Source organism: Hyperolius riggenbachi, chromosome 2 (genome assembly GCF_040937935.1).
Source record: "Hyperolius riggenbachi isolate aHypRig1 chromosome 2, aHypRig1.pri, whole genome shotgun sequence".
NCBI classification, from domain to species: domain Eukaryota; kingdom Metazoa; phylum Chordata; class Amphibia; order Anura; family Hyperoliidae; genus Hyperolius; species Hyperolius riggenbachi.
Window position 1 is genome coordinate 396,833,051 of NC_090647.1, and position 19,420 is coordinate 396,852,470.

Genomic DNA, 19,420 nt, shown 5'->3' on the forward strand with positions numbered 1-19,420 from the left:
CGTAAAAATCTTTATTGGATCGTATTGTCTCCAAAATCTCCCCTGAACTAGGTTCTGATCTATCAGCCACCAGGACAGACTGTCCTTTACTGACTGTGGGATAACCATTGGGAGATCCAGAGACTGCTGGGATCTGTCCCAATTGGTCAAAAGTACTGCTTGAAGCCCCCTGCCATGAGCTTGAGCCCAAGTGACTGCCGGGATTGCTGAAGAAAATAGACCTAAAACTCGCATGATTAAGCGAAGAGGACAAGTCTCTTTCGCCCGTATTTGATTTACTTCTAGTTGAATCCTCGTGATCTTTTCTATGGGTAAATAAATCTTCCTGTTCAAGGAGTTTATTTTGTACCCCAGAAAGGTAATCTCCTGAACAGGGGTCAGTGATGACTTTTCGTAGTTTATTAACCACCCTACTTCCGTTAATAATTTTATCGCCATGTCTCTGTGGGACGTGACCAAGTCTTTCGACTCCGCAAAGATTAGAAGGTCGTCCAGATATGGGACCACTGAAATCCCCTGGAGCCTTAACTGTTTCATTACTTCTGCTAGAACTTTTGTAAAAATTCGGGGAGCCGATGCTATCCCAAAGGGCATCGCCCGAAACTGGAAGTGGCGGATGTGGGACTGGTCCTTTATCGCAAATCTCAGGAACCTTTGATGATCTGAAAAAATAGGAATGTGCAGATACGCATCTTGGAGGTCTATTGAAACAAAAAATTCCTTGCCCTGTAATAGAGCTCTTACCGAGTAGATGCTCTCCATCCGAAATTTCTTGTAAATTAGGAACGGATTGAGAGATTTCAAATTCAGGATAAACCTGAACTCCCCGTTGGTTTTCTTCACTAGAAACAAGTGGGAGTAGTAGCCCTGGAATTCTTCTTCCTGGGGAACAGACACAATCACTCTTTTTTCCAACAGTTTTTGGACCTCTAACTCCAATCCCAAGGCCTTTGTAGGATCCCTTGGAATAGGATTTAGAAACTTCCTTTGAGGGGGAGGACTGGAAAATTGAAGGCGGTAGCCCTGCTTTATAATTCGAAACACAAAAGGATCGGGATTCAATTTCTCCCATTCTAAACGAAAATAAATCAGTCATCCCCCTACTGGCAAAAAGTCATTTAATGGTTTTGGGGGGTTCAGTCTTACCAAGAGTGAATCCCCCTCTGCCCTTCCCTTTCGGAAAGGACCATTTCCTCTGCACATTCTTACCTTTCGATAGGTCCGTTGATTGTTTATTAGGAACAAAGGGTTTCTTTCCCCTAACGTTCTTTCTCTTATTCGGGAATTGTTTGCCCTTCTCTGCTGAGCGAGACAGAACTTCATCCAATTCTGACCCAAACAGAAGGTTCCCTTCAAAAGGAATAGAGCATAATCTATTTTTAGATGTCTGGTCTCCCTCCCAGGTCTTAAGCCATACTGCCCTTCTGGCAGAGTTAACGAGCGCTGTGGTGCGCGCTGAAACGCGTATAAGTTCCGTAACAGCATCTGCTAAAGAAGCGACTGCTCTCAAGACTACCGGCAATGAAGATGCGTAGTCCTTAAGAGGCACCCCCTTAGAAATTTGTTCAATCAGATCATCCATCCAAATTCTAAGATTTCTGGCAATACAAGTTGCTGAAATCCCTGGGATGAATCCAAAAGCGGCAGATTCCCAAGCTTTCTTAAGTAGTGAATACACTTTTTTATCCATCACATCCTTAAAGGGATACTGTAGGGGGGTCGGGGGAAAATGAGTTGAACTTACCCAGGGCTTCTAATGACCCCCGCAGACATCCTGTACCCACGGAGCCACTCTCCAATGCTCCGGCCCCGCCTCCAGTTCACTTCTGGAATTTCAGACTTTAAAGTCTGAAAACCACTGTGCCTGCGCAGCTGCATCCTCGCTCCCGCTGATGTCACCAGGAGAGTATTGCACAAGCCCAGTATGGTCTTTGGTCTGCGCAGTATGCTCCTGGTGCCATCAGCGGGAGCGAGGACACGGCAATGCATGCGCAGTGGTTTTCTGACTTTAAAGTCAGAAATTCCAGTTGTGAACTAGAGGCGGGGCCGGAGCATCGGTGAGTGGCTGGGCAGGCACAGGATGTCTGTGGGGGGCCATTAGAAGCCCCGGGTAACTTCAACTCATTTTCCCCCGACCCCCTTACAGTATCCCTTTAAGGACCCCCGCATCCTCAAAGGATAAATCGGAGTCCTTGGAATATTTGGATAAAGAAGCATCCAATTTTGGGCACTTTGTCCATTTCTCAATGTCTGCCTGTTCAAAGGGATACTTCCTTTTTGCGGATTTGGGGATAAACAAGGGCCTTTCAGGATCTCGCCATTGGGACCCAATAATTTCTTGAAGAGTCTTATGAATAGGGAAGACCCTGCCCTTAGATTGTCCCAAGCCTGAATATACCTGATCCTGAGGAGTAAGCTCAGGAACAGCCTCTTTAATCTGTTCTGTAGTATAAACAGCCTTAAGTAACTCAGAAGATTCGTCTGGAGAGAACAAAAACCTTGGGGTTTTAACAATCTCCTCCCTATCCGAGTCCTCTGACTGAGGATGCTCCCCCTCCCCTTGAGAGGCCGAAACCCCCTCCTCTTCACCCTCATTCTCTTCGCCCCCCAAAAAATCTAAGGGAGAAGATAGGTGCAATAAGCCCGAAGAAGGACCTGGAAGGGGCTCAGAAGCTGGAGGAACAAATGACTCCTTAAATTTGTCTAATGTCTCCTGCATATTTTTGTTAACTGCCTCCATGACCCCCTTGAGGATATCTGAGGAATGTGAAGCAACAATGTCATCAGTACAACCCTGGCATACATTTCTAGGGGCATCTAATGCAATTTTGCTGCTACATAAGCCACATCTTTTATAGTTTTTAGCTTGACCAGGAGCTTTAGGATCAGCCTTTGTCTAAAAACAAGCAGATAAGACAAAAAGACTTGATAAAGCCATCACTTTAAAAAAATCACATGGTAAGCAAGATAGCCTTATCCTCCACTGGAGGCTTACCCCACTTGTACCCGATGGCTGCTGTGGTGAGGGTCTGGTAGCTGAGCTTGCAGCTTCTGTCTCCCGCTGTGGTTGCTGCTGCTGAGCTTGCTCCCTCTGCTGCGACATCCCTCCACGCCAAGACGCGTCTGCCGCTGTGGAAGGCTGTCGGCGTACTGGAGAAGCCAGGAGTCCGCCCGAGTACTTCCTGGTTCTCCGGCTCCGCCCCCTTCCGGCCAAGTGCCCTACGTCACTACCTGGGCCGATCAGAGCGCGGATGCGCCTTGCAGAGCCGGCGTCTGAGAGGGAGCGTGCGGAGTAACGGCCATACACTGCACAGAAGCCGTTACCCGCCGCATGTGGAGGACTGCAGCTGGCGTTCCCTCTGTTCCGCCCAAGCCACCTTTCCTCCCGCTGTGGACTCACCCTCTGGTGAGTAGAGAAAACATAATAAACGGGAGCTTGTCTTCCGAGGGGTTTCCATTGCGGAAACACAGATAAACTGAGGTTTGAGGGAGGGCGGGGGCTTTTAATCTTCTTGGGGGTTGTGTTTCCCCAGATCCTGGGCGGGACCGGATCTCGTGTTGTCCCGGATGGCAATTAGAGAAATTTTTTTTGGGATTCTGTTAATTTGCATGGCAAAGAAGGACTATGCAATTCATCTGAACACTTCATAACATTCTGGAGTATATGCAAATTGCTATTATAAAAACGTAAGCTCCAACTTTTCCGATTTCGAATATTTTTGAGTGTCAAAACTTTTGGCCAGGACTGTAAATCAGCGCATCAGCACTGAGCCCCCCCCAGCAGAGCCGGCCTTTGGGGGTGGCAAGTGGGGCAATCGCCCCAGGCCCCGCGCCTGAAGAGGGCCCCGCACCCTCTGCAGCGGTGGGGAGAGCGGGCATAGTAGTTAAAACTCACGTGTCTTCCTCCGATCCTCACAGCTACCATCTATTTCCTCTCCCAGCATCTGTGTATTGGTAACAGCGCCCCCTAGATTAGATGGGTATGTGCCCTGCAGTACAGATTAAATAGGTAGGTAGGTGCCCTGCAGTACAGATTAGATCGGTGTCTGCAGTATAAATTAGATAGGTAGGTGTCTGCAGTATAAATTAGATAGGTAGGTGCCTGCAGTATAAATTAGATAGGTGCCTGCAGTATAAATTAGATAGGTGCCTGCAGTATAAATTAGATAGGTGCCTGCAGTATAAATTAGATAGATAGGTGCCTGCAGTATAAATTAGATAGATAGGTGCCTGCAGTATAAATTAGATTAGTAGGTGCCTGCAGTATAGATTAGTAGGTGCCTGCAGTATAGATTAGTAGGTGCCTGCAGTATAGATTAGTAGGTGCCTGCAGTATAGATTAGTAGGTGCCTGCAGTATAGATTAGTAGGTGCCTGCAGTATAGATTAGTAGGTGCCTGCAGTATAGATTAGTAGGTGCCTCGCAGTACAGTTTAGATATGAAGGTGGCTACAGCGTTGGTGAGAGCGGGCATAGTAGTTAAAACTCACGTGTCTTCCTCCGATCCTCACAGCTACCATCTATTTCCTCTCCCAGCATCTGTGTATTGGTAACAGCGCCCCCTATGGTGACCGCATGTCACCACAGGGGGCGCTATTACCAATACACAGATGCTGGGAGAGGAAATAGATGGTAGCTGTGAGGATCGAAGGAAGACGCGTGAAGTTTAACTACTATGCCCGCTCTCCCCAACGCTGCAGCCACCTTCATATCTAACCTGTACTGCGAGGCACCTACTAATCTATACTGCAGGCACCTATCTAATCAATACTGCAGGCACCTATCTAATCTATACTGTGGGGCACCTATCTAATCTATACTGTGGGGCACCTATCTAATCTATACTGTGGGGCACCTATCTAATCTATACTGTGGGGCACCTACCTAATCTATACTGTGGGGCACCTACCTAATCTATACTGCAGGCTGGCACCTATCTAATTTATATTGCAGGCACCTATCTAATCTATACTGCAGGGTACCTACCTACCTACCTATCTAATCTTTACTGCAGGGCACCTACCCATCTAATCTATACTGTGGGGCACCTACTAATCGATGGGGATTTGAGTTTCAGAAACCAAATTTCATCTGTAGTTAAATCTTCCTACTTTCATCTGAAGAACATTGCAAAGATTAAACATCTGATTCCCCCAGAGGATCTTCCAACCCTAGTTCACGCCTTTATCACATCACGGCTGGATTACTGCAATGCCCTTTATGATGGCCTCCCCAAAAAGGACCTGCGTCGCCTGCAATTAGTGCAGAATGCTGCTGCCAGATTGCTAACAAACCAGCTTCGCCACTGTCACATTACACCGATCCTTCGCTCACTGCACTGGCTACCAGTAGAATGGAGAATACTCTTCAAGATTGGACTGCTGACATTCAAATCCCTGCACAATCTGGGCCCTGGATACATGAAGGACTTGTTGAAGCTGCACCACACCTCTCACGACCTCAGATCAGCAAGTTCTATAAACTTGGTCACTCCCAGAGTGCACCTCAAAAAATCTGGAGAGAGAGCCTTCTGTCATGTTGCCCCTACTCTTTGGAACAACCTGCCACACCCAGTAAAGATAGCACCATCCCTGGAGCTATTCAAATCCAGACTGAAAAGCCACCTGTTTAGCCTGGCATTTCCGGACTTATAAAATTCTTCCTCTGTACCACGATCGTCTGAGCCATGCTTATGCGCTTTGAGTCCTATGGGAGAAAAGCGCTCTACAAATGTTATTTGTTGTGGTTGTTGCATCTAACCTATACTGGAGGCACCAACCTATCTAACCTATACAGAGTGTATGCTTCCACAGCGTGCGCGTGTCCACAGCATATGTCTCTAATCCCCCGCATATGACCCGCGCCCCAGGCCCCGTGTACTCTAAGGCCACCTCTGCCCCCCAGAGACACCAAACGCACCTTGAATCCAAACCAGAAGCTCTGCACATGCAGTAGTTGCAGTGTTCTTCCCAGGCTCTTATAGCTGGGTATTCCATCTGGCTAGTTTTGGTGAGCACCCGGCTGCCATCAGCTCACTTTCGCCTCTGCTGTAATCAGAGTTGCTCAGAAAAGCACCGGCCCTGTATTCTCTAATCTTGCTTCACTAGCCTACTTTTTCATGCCACCCGGCTACTTTTTCATGCCACCCAGCTGGAAAAAAATTCTGGGGTGAACACTATAGTTGCATACTATTAAATGAGAGTGGCTGACAATAGAATATACTTACAGCTTTTGTACACAGCGAAAAAAGGGCAGCACTACTTCCACAAGGGAAACCAGTATCCTCTAATGGCAGTTAGGTGCATCTGATTTGAATGTAAGATGTGCATGTTGTCTATTAGTAGGCTCTGCACACTCATGCAGATAGTCATTTGGATTTAGTTTGTCTTAAGTAATCCTGCATGAGTTGCAATAGAGAGCTCAATTTGCGAGGGTTATTTACGTTTGGATGCCTATGCCTGATTGCTGAGTGCATGTCCCTAGTCTTGGTAGATAGGTTTACTGATTTTGTAGATCTGGCCCCAGTCTCATAGATGTATAGATGTCCCTTTGCTAGTAGATACATATATCTATTTGGGTGAAGCGTATTGCTTCATAGTCCTAAAATGGTCCTATATGAAAAAAAATCTTGATATCGCTGGAATATAGGACAAATCAAGAAGTGGACAATAACAGCGCATCTATTGAAAGGCAGAGATAAAACTGAAGAGGATTATCAAACCTCGTCTATAATTTACTGTAACGGAGAAGTGATGAGGTATATGTGTGCAATAACAAAACTATCACTATCATGTGCAAAGAGCTGTCATAAGTAGTGTTAACCTCTGTCCTTGTTTGTGATCCTATGGAGGCGTTATGTGCATCTATTGACAGCGCTGCTGCTTCCGTGTGTGAAGAGAGTTGCTATGAAGACTGCCAAACATAGTGATGTCATAGGAGGAAGTACTGCTGCCCGGGTACTTAAGGGAGGACACGGGGAGTGTGCTTGCACCATGAAGAATCGTCCACGGCGTGAACCGCGTAGGTGGGCGGAGCCTGTGTACATCTGACCAGCACGTCCAGTCTGTGCTCCGTGAAGCCGATCGAGCAGCGCAGTTGGCATGCATGCTGTAGGTCTACAGAGAGAAGTCAGCTGGCTACAAGTCTAGACCGCTCCACAGCCTCTGCATTACGCAGCAATTTCAGATCTTAAGGGCCCCAACACTCCGAGACCATCCATCTGCTGACCTCTGGCTCATTGTCCCCTGGCCGCCTCGGCATATGACATGCCAGGCCATGACACAGAGGACAGTACCTCGTTCTTTTCTGAAATCTCAGTTTGTTTTGGCATCTGTGGCTCCTGCAATACTTCCGTTGGAGTCGCCGCAACCAAAACTGGGGACACAGGGGCCGGGCGCGGACAAAGTGATGGGTGACTTCCACCAATTCCTATAATTTTGTCTCTGCATATTTCATCACCATTTATGTTGTATCTATATGAACAGTCTTTTTAACGTGTTACTGCCCACCATAAAGTCTGCTTGCTGACCTCTATCAGTACCTAATCCAACAGTAGAAATTCTTCTTAAATGGGGATTGCATTTTAATGATCCTATTTCTTCACCTGTTATGACATCAAAAATAACCAATTTGAGATCAGTAATTATATATCTTTTGGTTTCTGAGTAAAAGTCACCCAACACATCTACATCTGCCAGTGCACCCAAGGCTAGCATAACCTCCTCCACACTCTGTTTCCATATAATTTTTTTTTTTAATTCCAATAGATGCACTAACAGATACAGTGTTGCTTGGATAGTACTTTTTAAAATCCGAATTGATCCGGATTTTCAGATATCCGGATCCAATTCGGATATCCGAACTTTTAGATATCCGCATGAACGCGGATATCCGAACGCATTATCCGCGGATATCCGACCTATTCGGATATCCGGATAGAGAAACCGGAAGTGCCTTTCAAAATGCTTTAAAACCATTTCTAACCTTTAAAAACACCTTCTAGCCTCTTACCCACCTTCCTCCCTCCTCCCTTCCTCCCTCACTCACTCGTCTTCCAGGGATTTGTAGGATGTCAAAAGCACGCTCACATACATAAGCCAGGAATCGAACCCAGGTCAACTGCGTGGAGGGCAGCTATGCTCACCACTATACTACCAACACTACAGAACGCTCACATACATTAGCCAGGAATCAAACCCAGGTCAACTGCATGGAGGGCAACTATGCTCACCTCTATACTACCAACACTACAGGCTGAAGCCAGCCTAGCTGGCCTGGGAAGGATGAAAAGCTAGGTGGCCATGCAACCATTCCTGCTAACCTAAAGCTTACTTGTGTTTTACAACACATTGGCTTAAGACTTTACCGAATCCAATGCTCCAATATGGGGAAGCTTCTCGGTTTGCTGTATTTTTTTTTTTTTTTTTTTTTAAGTGTGGTGTCACAGTTTACTCATCTCTTCAACTACAAGAAAGGCCCAGGAGTAGTCTTAGCTCCCGTAATATCTATGTTACGGCAGGGCCCTTATTTCACTTTCTCTTACAGGGCTATGGAAACCGTTTTGCCCATGCGATAAAGCGAGGTGCAAAAATGAAATCATGTCTAGCAGAGGATGGTTTCAATCCATCAACCTCTGGGTTATGGACCCAGCACACTTGTGCTGTGCCACTCTGCAGCCAAATGCACTAACCAATTGTGCCACAAGGACTGTGTATATGTCATGGCTGCTAAATGGCTATCTGGGGTTTTCTTCAGGCAACTGTTGAGCACAAAATGCAAGGCCATCCCAGCAGGAAGGGTTGCATGGCCATCTAGCTTTTCATCCTTCCCACCCTTGCCCTGGAATCTTCCAAACTTCAAATTGCTGTCATTTGCTGTGTGTGTTACACCATCATCATCCAGGGGGGGTACATGATCTTTCTGATTCTGAAGTATTGAATTGAATATTGTAAGCAGTTTCACCATGTGTCCCACTGCTTTCATCTAGCAAATTAGGCAAATAAGCAAGCTCATTTTTGTCTTGGGTATATCACAATGGTACATGCTAGGCTGGCTTCAGCATGTAGTGCTGTCGGTAGTATAGTGGTGAGCATAGCTGCCCTCCAAGCAGTGGACCTGGGTTCGATTCCTGGCCAATGTATGTGAGCTGGCTTTTGACATCCTACAAATCCCTGAGAGGGAGAGAGGAGTGTGTGGGTGTCTTTTTGCCATTGAAATTGTAATCCGGATATCTGGGAGAAATCCGCGGATATCCGGGTTGGCTATAAAACTATCCGCAGATAGCTATCCGGATTTTAAAAAAATCCGGAAGCCGAATTGAATAGTTTGAAAAAGTTCGGATATCCGGGTTACCCGGATATTCGAATGAGCATCACTGAACAGATTTATCAACAGTGGCCGACCTCTCTGTCCCATTTAATTCCTGTTTAACTAATGTGTCATTAACTGACACTGGCCTCAATTCACTAAACTTATCTCCTGTCTTTAATAATGTTTCTAGCGTTACCACCATGGCATGTAGGATTCAGGAAAAATTTTACCTCAGGCAAACTTAAAGTTAACTCTTCTGTCTTCAAAATAACTCCAGAATTCTTAAGTTAAAGACTTAACTGCGTGTGTAAATAACTACACAGGAGGTAACGTAAGGAATGAAGAGATAAGATAACTCTCTCACTGTGTGGTGGCAAGTTTACTCTTGCCTTATCTCCAGCATGATCTTAGTGAATTGAGGCCAGTACTGTCTCAGTTTCTGCCTTATTTGTATTATTTGTCATAAAAATGTCTTCACTCAAAGAAACGTCCCCTCCCAAGCAAGCAGAGTCAGGGGGTTTTGGAGCCGGCTGCCCCATCCTGGGATTGCCGGCCTGCAAAGTACGCTCCTGCCAGCGAAAGGCCTAAGCAGTGCCTTAAAGTTCAGACTTTCTTCGCTCCTCCTACACAGATGGTTGGAAAGGCACACCACAGAGAAGTCCCTGGGAGCAGAGGTCCAGAGACAAATGTTCTCCCTTCAGTGATCAGACTAAGATACGTTCACCAAACTTGGTCATGGGGTGAAGCTGAAAAATGTCACATTTTGGAACCCCAAAAAGTGGGCGGAGCCACAAACAACCAATGAGATTTTCCCTATTGACTTCAATGAGAAAATGTAAACAGCTGTAATTCTCACAGTATTAAAGCCAGAGTTCCCAAACTTGGCACACTGGGTCACTGGGTGACTGCGGCTAAAATTTATAAAAAGTAGGTGGAGTCTACACCAGCCAATCAAATTTCAGCCATTCATTTAAATGGGAAAATTTAAAACTGCTGCCACTCTTAGACGGTTAATAGCAGGGTCCCCAAACTTGGTACAGTTGGTCACCAGGGGACTGGGATTAAAATTTAAAAAAGTGAGTGGGGCCAAAACCAACCAATCAGATTTCTTTTATTGATTTTAATGGGAAAGATTAAAAAGGCTGCCATTCTCACATTATTGTCATTGACCTCGAATATTGCAAATGTGGCCGCTGGGGGTTTCCACTTCAAGTTTAGAAAAAGTGGGTGGAGCCACTAACCCAATCAAATGTCATTAATTGATTTTCAATAGAAAAAAATAAAACTACCCCCATGTGTTAGTCACTGGGTGACTGTGGATCACAATTAGGAAAAAAAGGGGCGGGGCAACAGCCAGATTTTAGCCATTGACCTTAATGAAAAATTATAAACTGCTGCTATTATCACAGTTTAAATGCTAGGTGTCCCAAACTTGGCTCAGTTACTCACTAGGTGACTGTGGTCAAAAAAATAGGAAAAGTGGGCAGAGCCACTAACATCCAATTAAATTTCACCCATGCACTTCAATGTAAAACTTTCAAATACTGCCACTCTCACAGTTTTACAGCCAGAGGTCCAAAACTTGGCACAGACCATGACATGGTGGTTGAGGTTAAAATTCAAAAAATGGGTGGAGCTTAAAACAGCGAATCAAATGTTACCTATTGCAAATGAATGTCAATATATAAGTTGCTGCCATTCTTTTACTGTTTATGGCAGGGACTTCAAACTTGGCACAGTCGGTCATTGGGTGACTGGGATACAAATTTTAAAAGTAGGCAGGGCCAAAAAACAGCCAATCTTTTTTATTGCTTTTAATGGTGCATTTTATTCTGCTTCAATTTTCACAGTTTTAAACCTGGGGCGACGTGCCACAACACCTCTAGCATTTCATAGCCAACATCCTGTGGTTTCTTCAGAAATGACACCATCTAGTTGTTATTATTATTGGCGCCCCCACTTTGTATATGCTACTCCTCCTACAGTTTTAGGGGTACAACTTTCCACACTTGTCTTATAGCGAAGTACATTGCTTGTGCTTTAATAAGCGATCCCACCCTCCGTGCCCCTGCGGCAGACCCTGGAAGACCCCTTTTTTTTGTATTGACTGACAGGGAAATTTTTTTTATATAGCTGCCGCTCGTATAGTTTTCAAGCTACACTCCCTAAACTCGACCACATATTGTTGGTGTCACCCAAATAAAAATATGTATTTTGGGGGTCACCCCAAAGTGGGCTGAGCTACCGATGGCCAATGAAAATTTAGCCATTTTCTATTCGATACTCCTCCCAGAGTTTTAGGAGTAGAATTCTGAAACTTTGCACACTTGTTCGGCTCATACTCGAATAGGTTGCTTGTGCTTTGTTAAGCAATCTCACCCTCCATGCCCCTGTGGCAGACCCCCGAAGACCCAATTTTTCCCATAGACTTTCATTGGAAAATGTTAAACGTCTACCACTCATATAGCTTTGAAGTTAGACTCACCAAACTTGGCGTAAAACAAAGATGAATGGACCGGGCACTGTCCTGTTAACAGCATTTATTGACTACAGCAGCCAAGTGACATATGGTGATGGGCAAAAGCATTACATCAAACCTGTCAGATGTCTTGCATCGATACATTCATGAGTGCATCCAGTGAGGCTTGCATGGAGAGGACGTGGTGACCAGGGGATAAGGGATGTGCACAACAGCCTGTTTCGCGCTCTGTAGCGCTTGCTCACGTGCGTATCCGGGCAAATGACGGCGCTTCTGGGTCTCGGAGATCAAGACCCGAGACTCCGCCCACGGCGCATGTCATTGGTCCGTAAGTGGAAGCTACAGGAAGTGTTTAGTGTCAAAGGTGAGACGTCCGTACTGGCAGCAGTTGACGGGCAAAATGTCCATACAAGCGCCAGTGCTGGCGGAAGTGTTATTCCGTGTAAAATTTGGTAAACGAAATAGAATCAGTGTAAATCAGTGATTAGGGGGGATAGACCCATTATTGCATGTGCATTAGTGAAAATATTATAAACCTTAGGTGAAACTATTACTTTAAAACACCATAAATGTCACAACAGATTCTGCAAAAAATTCTTCTATGTGCAAACAACTGTCAGTGAATCCCAAGAGTGCCTTGTCTGGTCCGGCCGGGTGCCTACACCGATGGGTGGCGACGCACCCTATATTGAGTGTAATTCACACTAGGGCTCGCCATGTTGGCTTCCCCTATCCCAGTGGTTTTTTTATACAGTTTTCTTAGGCTTGGTGGGTGAGGGGTGGTGCGTACACGGAGGGCAGCCGCGCTTTGACTTTGCATATATGGGATATATGCCTGTACATCGCCCTTTCCCATTTCAGCCAATGGCCCCATGTTCTTTTGAGGGTGACAGTTTGGCGCAGAATTGGCTGCCCCCGTTTTTCGCAAACCCCATATTCCCCGCTACGCCTATGGGATGGGGCGCTTCGCCTCCCCTCTCCTTGGGTGTGGATGCTCCCAACCGGGAAGAGAATGGCATGTCGCAGCGATGACACAATTTAATGTGTGCCTGAGCTGTATGTTTATCTTGGCCCATTGGTTTATGAGCATCATCCTTGAGCATTTTGCCCAAGGCAATATTCCTGTATTAGTGGAGTGTCTCTCTGTCTACCGTTCCCACGTACTTTAGCCCAAAGAAGTCTCATTTTATGGACCAGGTTGTTACAACTATGGTTGGGCAGTGTATCGGGTAATAATCCCGATTACTCCTTCTATAAACAGAAGGTTTCCCCATAGTGTTTTTAAATTTAGGTAGTAGGTAATTTTTGAATAAACGGAGTGGTTTTAATTTTAGCATAATATATATAGATCTTTGACAGTTGTTTGCACATAGAAGAATTTTTTGCAGAATCTGTTGTGACATTTATGGTGTTTTAAAGTAATAGTTTCACCTAAGGCTTATAATATTTTCACTAATGCACATGCAATAATGGGTCTAACCCCCCTAATCACTGATTTACACTGATTCTATTTCGGTTATCAAATTTTACACGGAATAACACTTCCGCCAGCACTGGCGCTTGTACGGACTTTTTGCCCGTCAACTTCCGCCAGTACTGACACCTCACCTTTGACACTAAACACTTCCTGTAACTTCCACTTACGGACCAATGACGTGTGCGCCGTGGGCGGATTCTCGAGTCTTGATCTCCGAGACCCAGATGCGCTGTCATTTGCCTGGATACGCACGAGAGCAAGCGCTACAGAGCGCAAAACGGCTGTTGTGCACATCCCTTATCCCCTGGTCACCACGTCCTCTCCATGCAAGCCTCACTGGATGCACTCATGAATGTATCGATGCAAGACGTCTGACAGGTTTGATGTAAAGCTTTTGCCCATCACCATATGTCACTTGGCTGCTGTTGTCAAATGCTGTTAACAGGACAGTGACAGTGACTTTCTTCTGTATTTCTAATACCGTCAGCACATCACTGTGCATACTGATTTGCGGCCACAAGAGTGAGGACTTGTGAGTGATACAGCATATGTTTGCAGCAGGTGTGATTTACCCCTCTTTTTGCCGGGTGCCCAGCACCAATTTTTTCTCACCAAACTTGGGTCACTTGGTCATGGGGTGAAGCTGAAAAATTCTGTCACATTCTGGGGAACCAAAAAAGTGGGTGGAGCCACAACCAATAACGTTTTCCCTATTAACTTCAATGAGAAAATGTGAACAGCTGTAATTCTCACAGTATTAAAGCCAGAGTTCCCAGACTTGGCACAGTGGGTCACTCGGTGACTGTGGTTAAAATTTTGCAAGGTGGGCAGAGCCACATTCAGTCAATCAGACACATAGCCAACATCCTGTGGTTTCTTCAGAAACGACACCATCTAGTTAATTTTGTTTCTCGTCTCTGCACCTGCTCTAAAACTGCAATATTTTTCCTGTAATGCAGTGCCCAGAATTGAATTCCATATTCCAGATGCGCCCTTACTAGAGAGTTAAACAGGGGCAATATTATGCTAGCATCCCGAGTTTTTATTTCCCTTTTAATGCATCCCAAAATGTTATTTGCTTTAGCTGCAGCAGTTCGGCATTGAATATGATTATGTAACTTGTTGTCAATTCGAAGTCCTTCTCCAAGTTTGATGTCCCCATCTGAATCCCATTTACTTTGTATGGTGCTAGACCGCTGGTACGACCAAAATGCATGACATTTTTTAACATTTAACATTGAAATTCATCTGCCATTTATGTGCCCATAAAGTAAGGCTATCCAGATCCTTATGCAATATGTCACTACCATCCTCAGGGCTAGTTTCCATGCAGCGCAGAGCCCCTTGGCACTCCTGGCGGGGGGGGGGGGGGCTGGGCTTGCAATCCCATGCATTATACGGAGGGCTGAAGCGCCCAGAAATGCAGGCAACTATGCGCTGTGATTCAGTAGTGAATCGCAGCGCATGAATGGAAACATCAGAAAGTGCAGTCTATGCACTCGCTGATGTCCCTGCGATCGCGTTCACATAAGCGTGCCTGAAAGCACGCTATATGGAAAAGAGCCCAGAGAATTGAGGATTCTGCACAATTTTGTATCTGCAAAAATAGCAACATTGCTATCTACTAGGTTATTAATAAATAAATTGAAGAGTACTGGTCCAAATACTGACCCCTGTATGACCGCACTGCTAACGGTCACCAATTTTGAATATGACCCATTGACCACAACGCTTTACTTTCTGTCTTTTAGCCGGTACCCTATCCATGGTACGTTAGAAGGGAGGTGACATGTGGGGGTGGGAGAATAATTGAGGAGTGGTTGTCAAGATTGATGACAGGATTAGGGACCACTTTATAAACAGTAATTACATACCCCTTTCAGTGAATGCCTGGTCTCCTCTATCTTGAATGCGACTGAATAGCTCTCCTCCATCTAGGCTACAAAAACAAAATCAATTATAAGCTGCTTTGCCTTTCTAAGAGCCAGTTCAAATGGGCTTCTGGTGGCGTGTTGGCTATGTGCTTTTCTGCAAGCGTGCAGAAAAGCATTTAGTGTATTTTGGTAGCTCTTATCAGTGATCAATGGTTTTCCCCCCCTCTCCCGGCAGGGAGACACAGACACGGCAGTAAATAACCCTGGACACAATTAGTGGCTTTCAGGGTAGACTGAAACAATGTGAAAAATCAGGTTCAGAATGTGGGTTTGCGTAAACAACGGTAAAATCCACTTTGAATGGGCAGTGCTTTGACGACAAGCCCCGGGCCAGAGATTAATGTCTTGCATTTGCCCGTGTGAACTGGCCCTTAGTAATTCAGTCATGGTATGAAGAATCATTTTTCACATATAGGTTATTACAAAATGTGAAACATTTATATATTTACATTTTTTTAAAATGTGAAAAAATGTCATACTTCATAAATACTAACATCAGGGGCGTAGCAATAGGGGTTGCAGAGGTAGCCACCGTATCGGGGCCCCCCGAAGGGCACCTCCCTCAACTACAGTGTTAGCTCTCTATTGGACCTGTGCTCATAGCGTATATACACGCCCCTGAATCCTGAAGTGTTTTCCATGGAAACGTTCCATGTCAGTTCCCGGAGGGTGTCTCCGTGAACACCCTGCGAGCCGATCCGCAGGGTAAATGTAAACACACAGGGAAGACCTTCCCCGGTGTTTACATGTATACGGCGCTGCTGCGCAGCAGCGCCGTAGAGGAGATCGGTGATCCCCGGCCTCTGATTGGCCGGGGATCACCGGCATCTGATAGGCTAAAGCCTATCCCATCAGGCGCAGGACGGAAATCCGTCCTGCGCCGCTCACAGGGGAAGGGAGAGGGAGGGAAGGGGAAGGAGGCCAGGAAGCGCTGCGGAGGGGGGCTTTGAAGAGCCCCCCCCCGCAAGCGCAAGCAGCCGGCGGTGATCAGACCCCCCAGCAGGACATCCCCCTAGTGGGGAAAAAAGGGGGGAAGTCTGATCGGCCTGGCTGCTAGCTGATCGGTGCTGCGGGCTGGAGAGCCCACGCAGCACCGATCAGCACAAAATAGCGTGGTAGGGAAGTGGTTAACAAACTGTTCCCCATCCCCTTCTTACACCTCAGACACTGTAGTTGCCATTGGCAGGTGTCGGTGCACCGTATCAATTATGTATAGAGTGCTTGGGGGCCCCATGTAAAACTTGCACCAGGGCCCATAGCTTCTTAGCTACGCCACTGACTAACATACTTCATTAACCAGTCTTTAAGGAAAAAATGTATTAAAAGGCAAACCTACAGGCAATTCTGGCCTTAAAGTACAACTTAAGTGAGAGGGATATGGAGGCTGCCATATTTATTTCCTTTTTACCAGTTACGGCTCCTTGGTATATACACACCCGTGTACTTCACTTGTGGATCATGGGCGTACATATACACACTGATTACTTACTGCCATCAATCACGATCCCCACGCAGTTTCTGTTCCCCATTGCCGCATCTCCGTCCTTCCGTGATCGAGGTATGGCAAAACAATTGTTTCCAACCCGATCACCATGCCTGTTATGAATGAGAGCTTGCGCAGTGAGACACAGCTCTGATTCAAAATGAAAGCAAACTTTTACATACACACACTAGTTCCTGTCTACTGTTAACAGCAGACGTAACTAAGTGTAGTGTCATCTTATGGCCAAAAAGTAAAAAATACACCCAAATACACCACAATACACTTTTACATTCAAAAATGTAATAAATAGGCTTACCAAAGTGAGGAGCAGGGGACCAGGGAAACGCCTTACGCGCTCGCAGCGTCTGCTGCTTCAGTGGAGGCCTCCATTTTTGGCACTTGGTCTTTGTGGACCAATATACAGTGGTGTGAAAAACTATTTGCCCCCTTCCTGATTTCTTATTCTTTTGCATGTTTGTCACAATTAAATGTTTCTGCTCATCAAAAACCGTTAACTATTAGTCAAAGATAACATAATTGAACACAAAATGCAGTTTTAAATGATGGTTTTTTATTATTTACTGAGAAAAAAACTCCAAATCTACATGGCCCTGTGTGAAAAAGTGATTGCCCCCCCCCCCTTGTTAAAAAAATAACTGAACTGTGGTTTATCACACCTGAGTTCAATTTCTGTAGTCACCCCCAGGCCTGATTACTGCCACACCTGTTTCAATCAAGAAATCACTTAACCACTTGAGGACCCACCCTTTACCCCCCCTTAAGGACCAGCGCTGGTTTGATTGATCTGTGCTGGGTGGGCTCTGCAGCCCCCAGCACAGATCAGGGTGCAGGCAGGGAGATCAGATTGCCCCCCTTTTTTCCCCCCTATGGGGATGATGTGCTGGGGGGGTCTGATCTCTCCTGCCTGCTGTGGGTGGCGGGGGGGGCACCTCAAAGCCCCCCTCCGCGGCGAAATTCCCCCCTCCCTCTCCTACCTGCTGCCTCCCCCGGTGATCGGGGCTGCACAGGACGGCTATCCGTCCTGTGCAGCCAGTGACAGGACGTCCCCTGTCACATGGCGGCGATCCCCGGCCGCTGATTGGCCGGGGATCGCCGATCTGCCTTACGGCGCTGCTGCGCAGCAGCGCCGTACAAATGTAAACAAAGCGGATTATTTCCGCTTGTGTTTACATCTAGCCTGCGAGCCGCCATCGGCGGCCCGCAGGCTATTCACGGAGCCCCCCGCCGTGATTTGACAGGAAGCAGCCGCTCGTACGAGCGGCTGCTTCCTGATTAATTAGGCTGCAGCTGGCGACGCAGTACTGCGTCGCTGGTCCTGCAGCTGCCACTTTGCCGACGCACGTTATGAGTGTGCGGTCGGCAAGTGGTTAAATAGGAGCTATCTGACACAGAGAAGTAGACCAAAAGCACCTCAAAAGCTAGACATCATGCCAAGATCCAAAGAAATTCAGGAACAAATGAGAACAAAAGTACTGTAATTGAGATCTATCAGTCTGGTAGAGGTTATAAAGCCATTTCTAAAGCTTTGGGACTCCAGCGAAGAGTGAGAGCCATTATCCACAAATGGCAAAAACATGGAACAGTGATGAACCTTCCCAGGAGTGGCCGGCCGACCAAAATTACCCCAAGAGCGCAGAGAAAACTCATCCGAGAGGCCGCAAAAGACCCCAGGACAACATCTAAAGAACCGCAGGCCTCACTTGCCTCAATTAAGGTCAGTGTTCACGACTCCACCATAAGAGAGAGACTGGGCAAAAATGGCCTGCATGGCAGATATCCAAGGCGCAAACCACTTTTAAAGAGACTCCGTAACAAAAATTGCATCCTGTTTTTTATCATCCTACAAGTTCCAAAAGCTATTCTAATGTGTTCTGGCTTACTGCAGCTCGTTCTACTATCACCATCTCTGTAATAAATCAACTTATCTCTCTCTTGTCAGACTTGTCAGGCCTGTGTCTGGAAGGCTGCCAAGTTCTTCAGTGTTGTAGTTCTGTGATGCATTTCCCCCCTCCAGGCCCCTCTCTGCACACTGCCTGTGTATTATTTAGATTAGGGCAGCTTCTCTCTTCTCTCTTATCTTTTACAAGCTGGATAAATCCTCCTCTGAGCTGGCTGGGCTTTTACATACTGAGGAATTACATACAGGCAGAGCTGTCTGCATTCTGCAGGAAGAAACAGACTGACACTTCAGTGGAAGATAGCTGCAGGGGGGAAGAAACACACAAATGATCTCTTGAGATTCAAAAGGAAGGGTGTATACAGCCTGCTTGTGTATGAATGTATTTTCTATGTGTGGACATACTGTACATCAATCTACTTCCTGTTTTAGTGGCCATTTTGTTTGTTTATAAACAAACTTTTTAAAACTGTTTTTAACCACTTTTAATGCGGTGAGGAGCGGCGAAATTGTGACAGAGGGTAATAGGAGATGTCCCCTAACGCACTGGTATGTTTACTTTTGTGCGGTTTTAACAATACAGATTCTCTTTAAGCAAAAAGAACATTAAGGTTCGTCTCAATTTTGCTTAAAAAAAAATCTCAATGATTGCCAAGACTTTTGGTAAAATACCTTGTGGACTGAGGAGACAAAAGTTGAACTTTTTGGAAGGTGTGTGTCCCGTTACATCTGGCGTAGAAGTAACACAGCATTTCAGCAAAAGAACATCATACCAACAGTAAAATATGGTGGTGGTAGTGTGATGGTCTGGGGTTGTTTTG

The 19,420-nt window shown here is 46.0% G+C and overlaps 1 protein-coding gene across 1 annotated transcript in view; it reads right to left on the bottom strand.

The window, feature by feature from the left end:
* The window catches only part of MAPKAPK2 (MAPK activated protein kinase 2), a 378,176-nt gene that overhangs the window by 294,608 nt on the left and 64,148 nt on the right, over positions 1-19,420 (bottom strand). Inside the window, exon 3 of the mRNA XM_068266238.1 lies at positions 15,139-15,203. Coding sequence (XP_068122339.1) covers positions 15,139-15,203 — 65 coding nt within the window. The remainder of the gene's footprint in view (positions 1-15,138; positions 15,204-19,420) is intronic.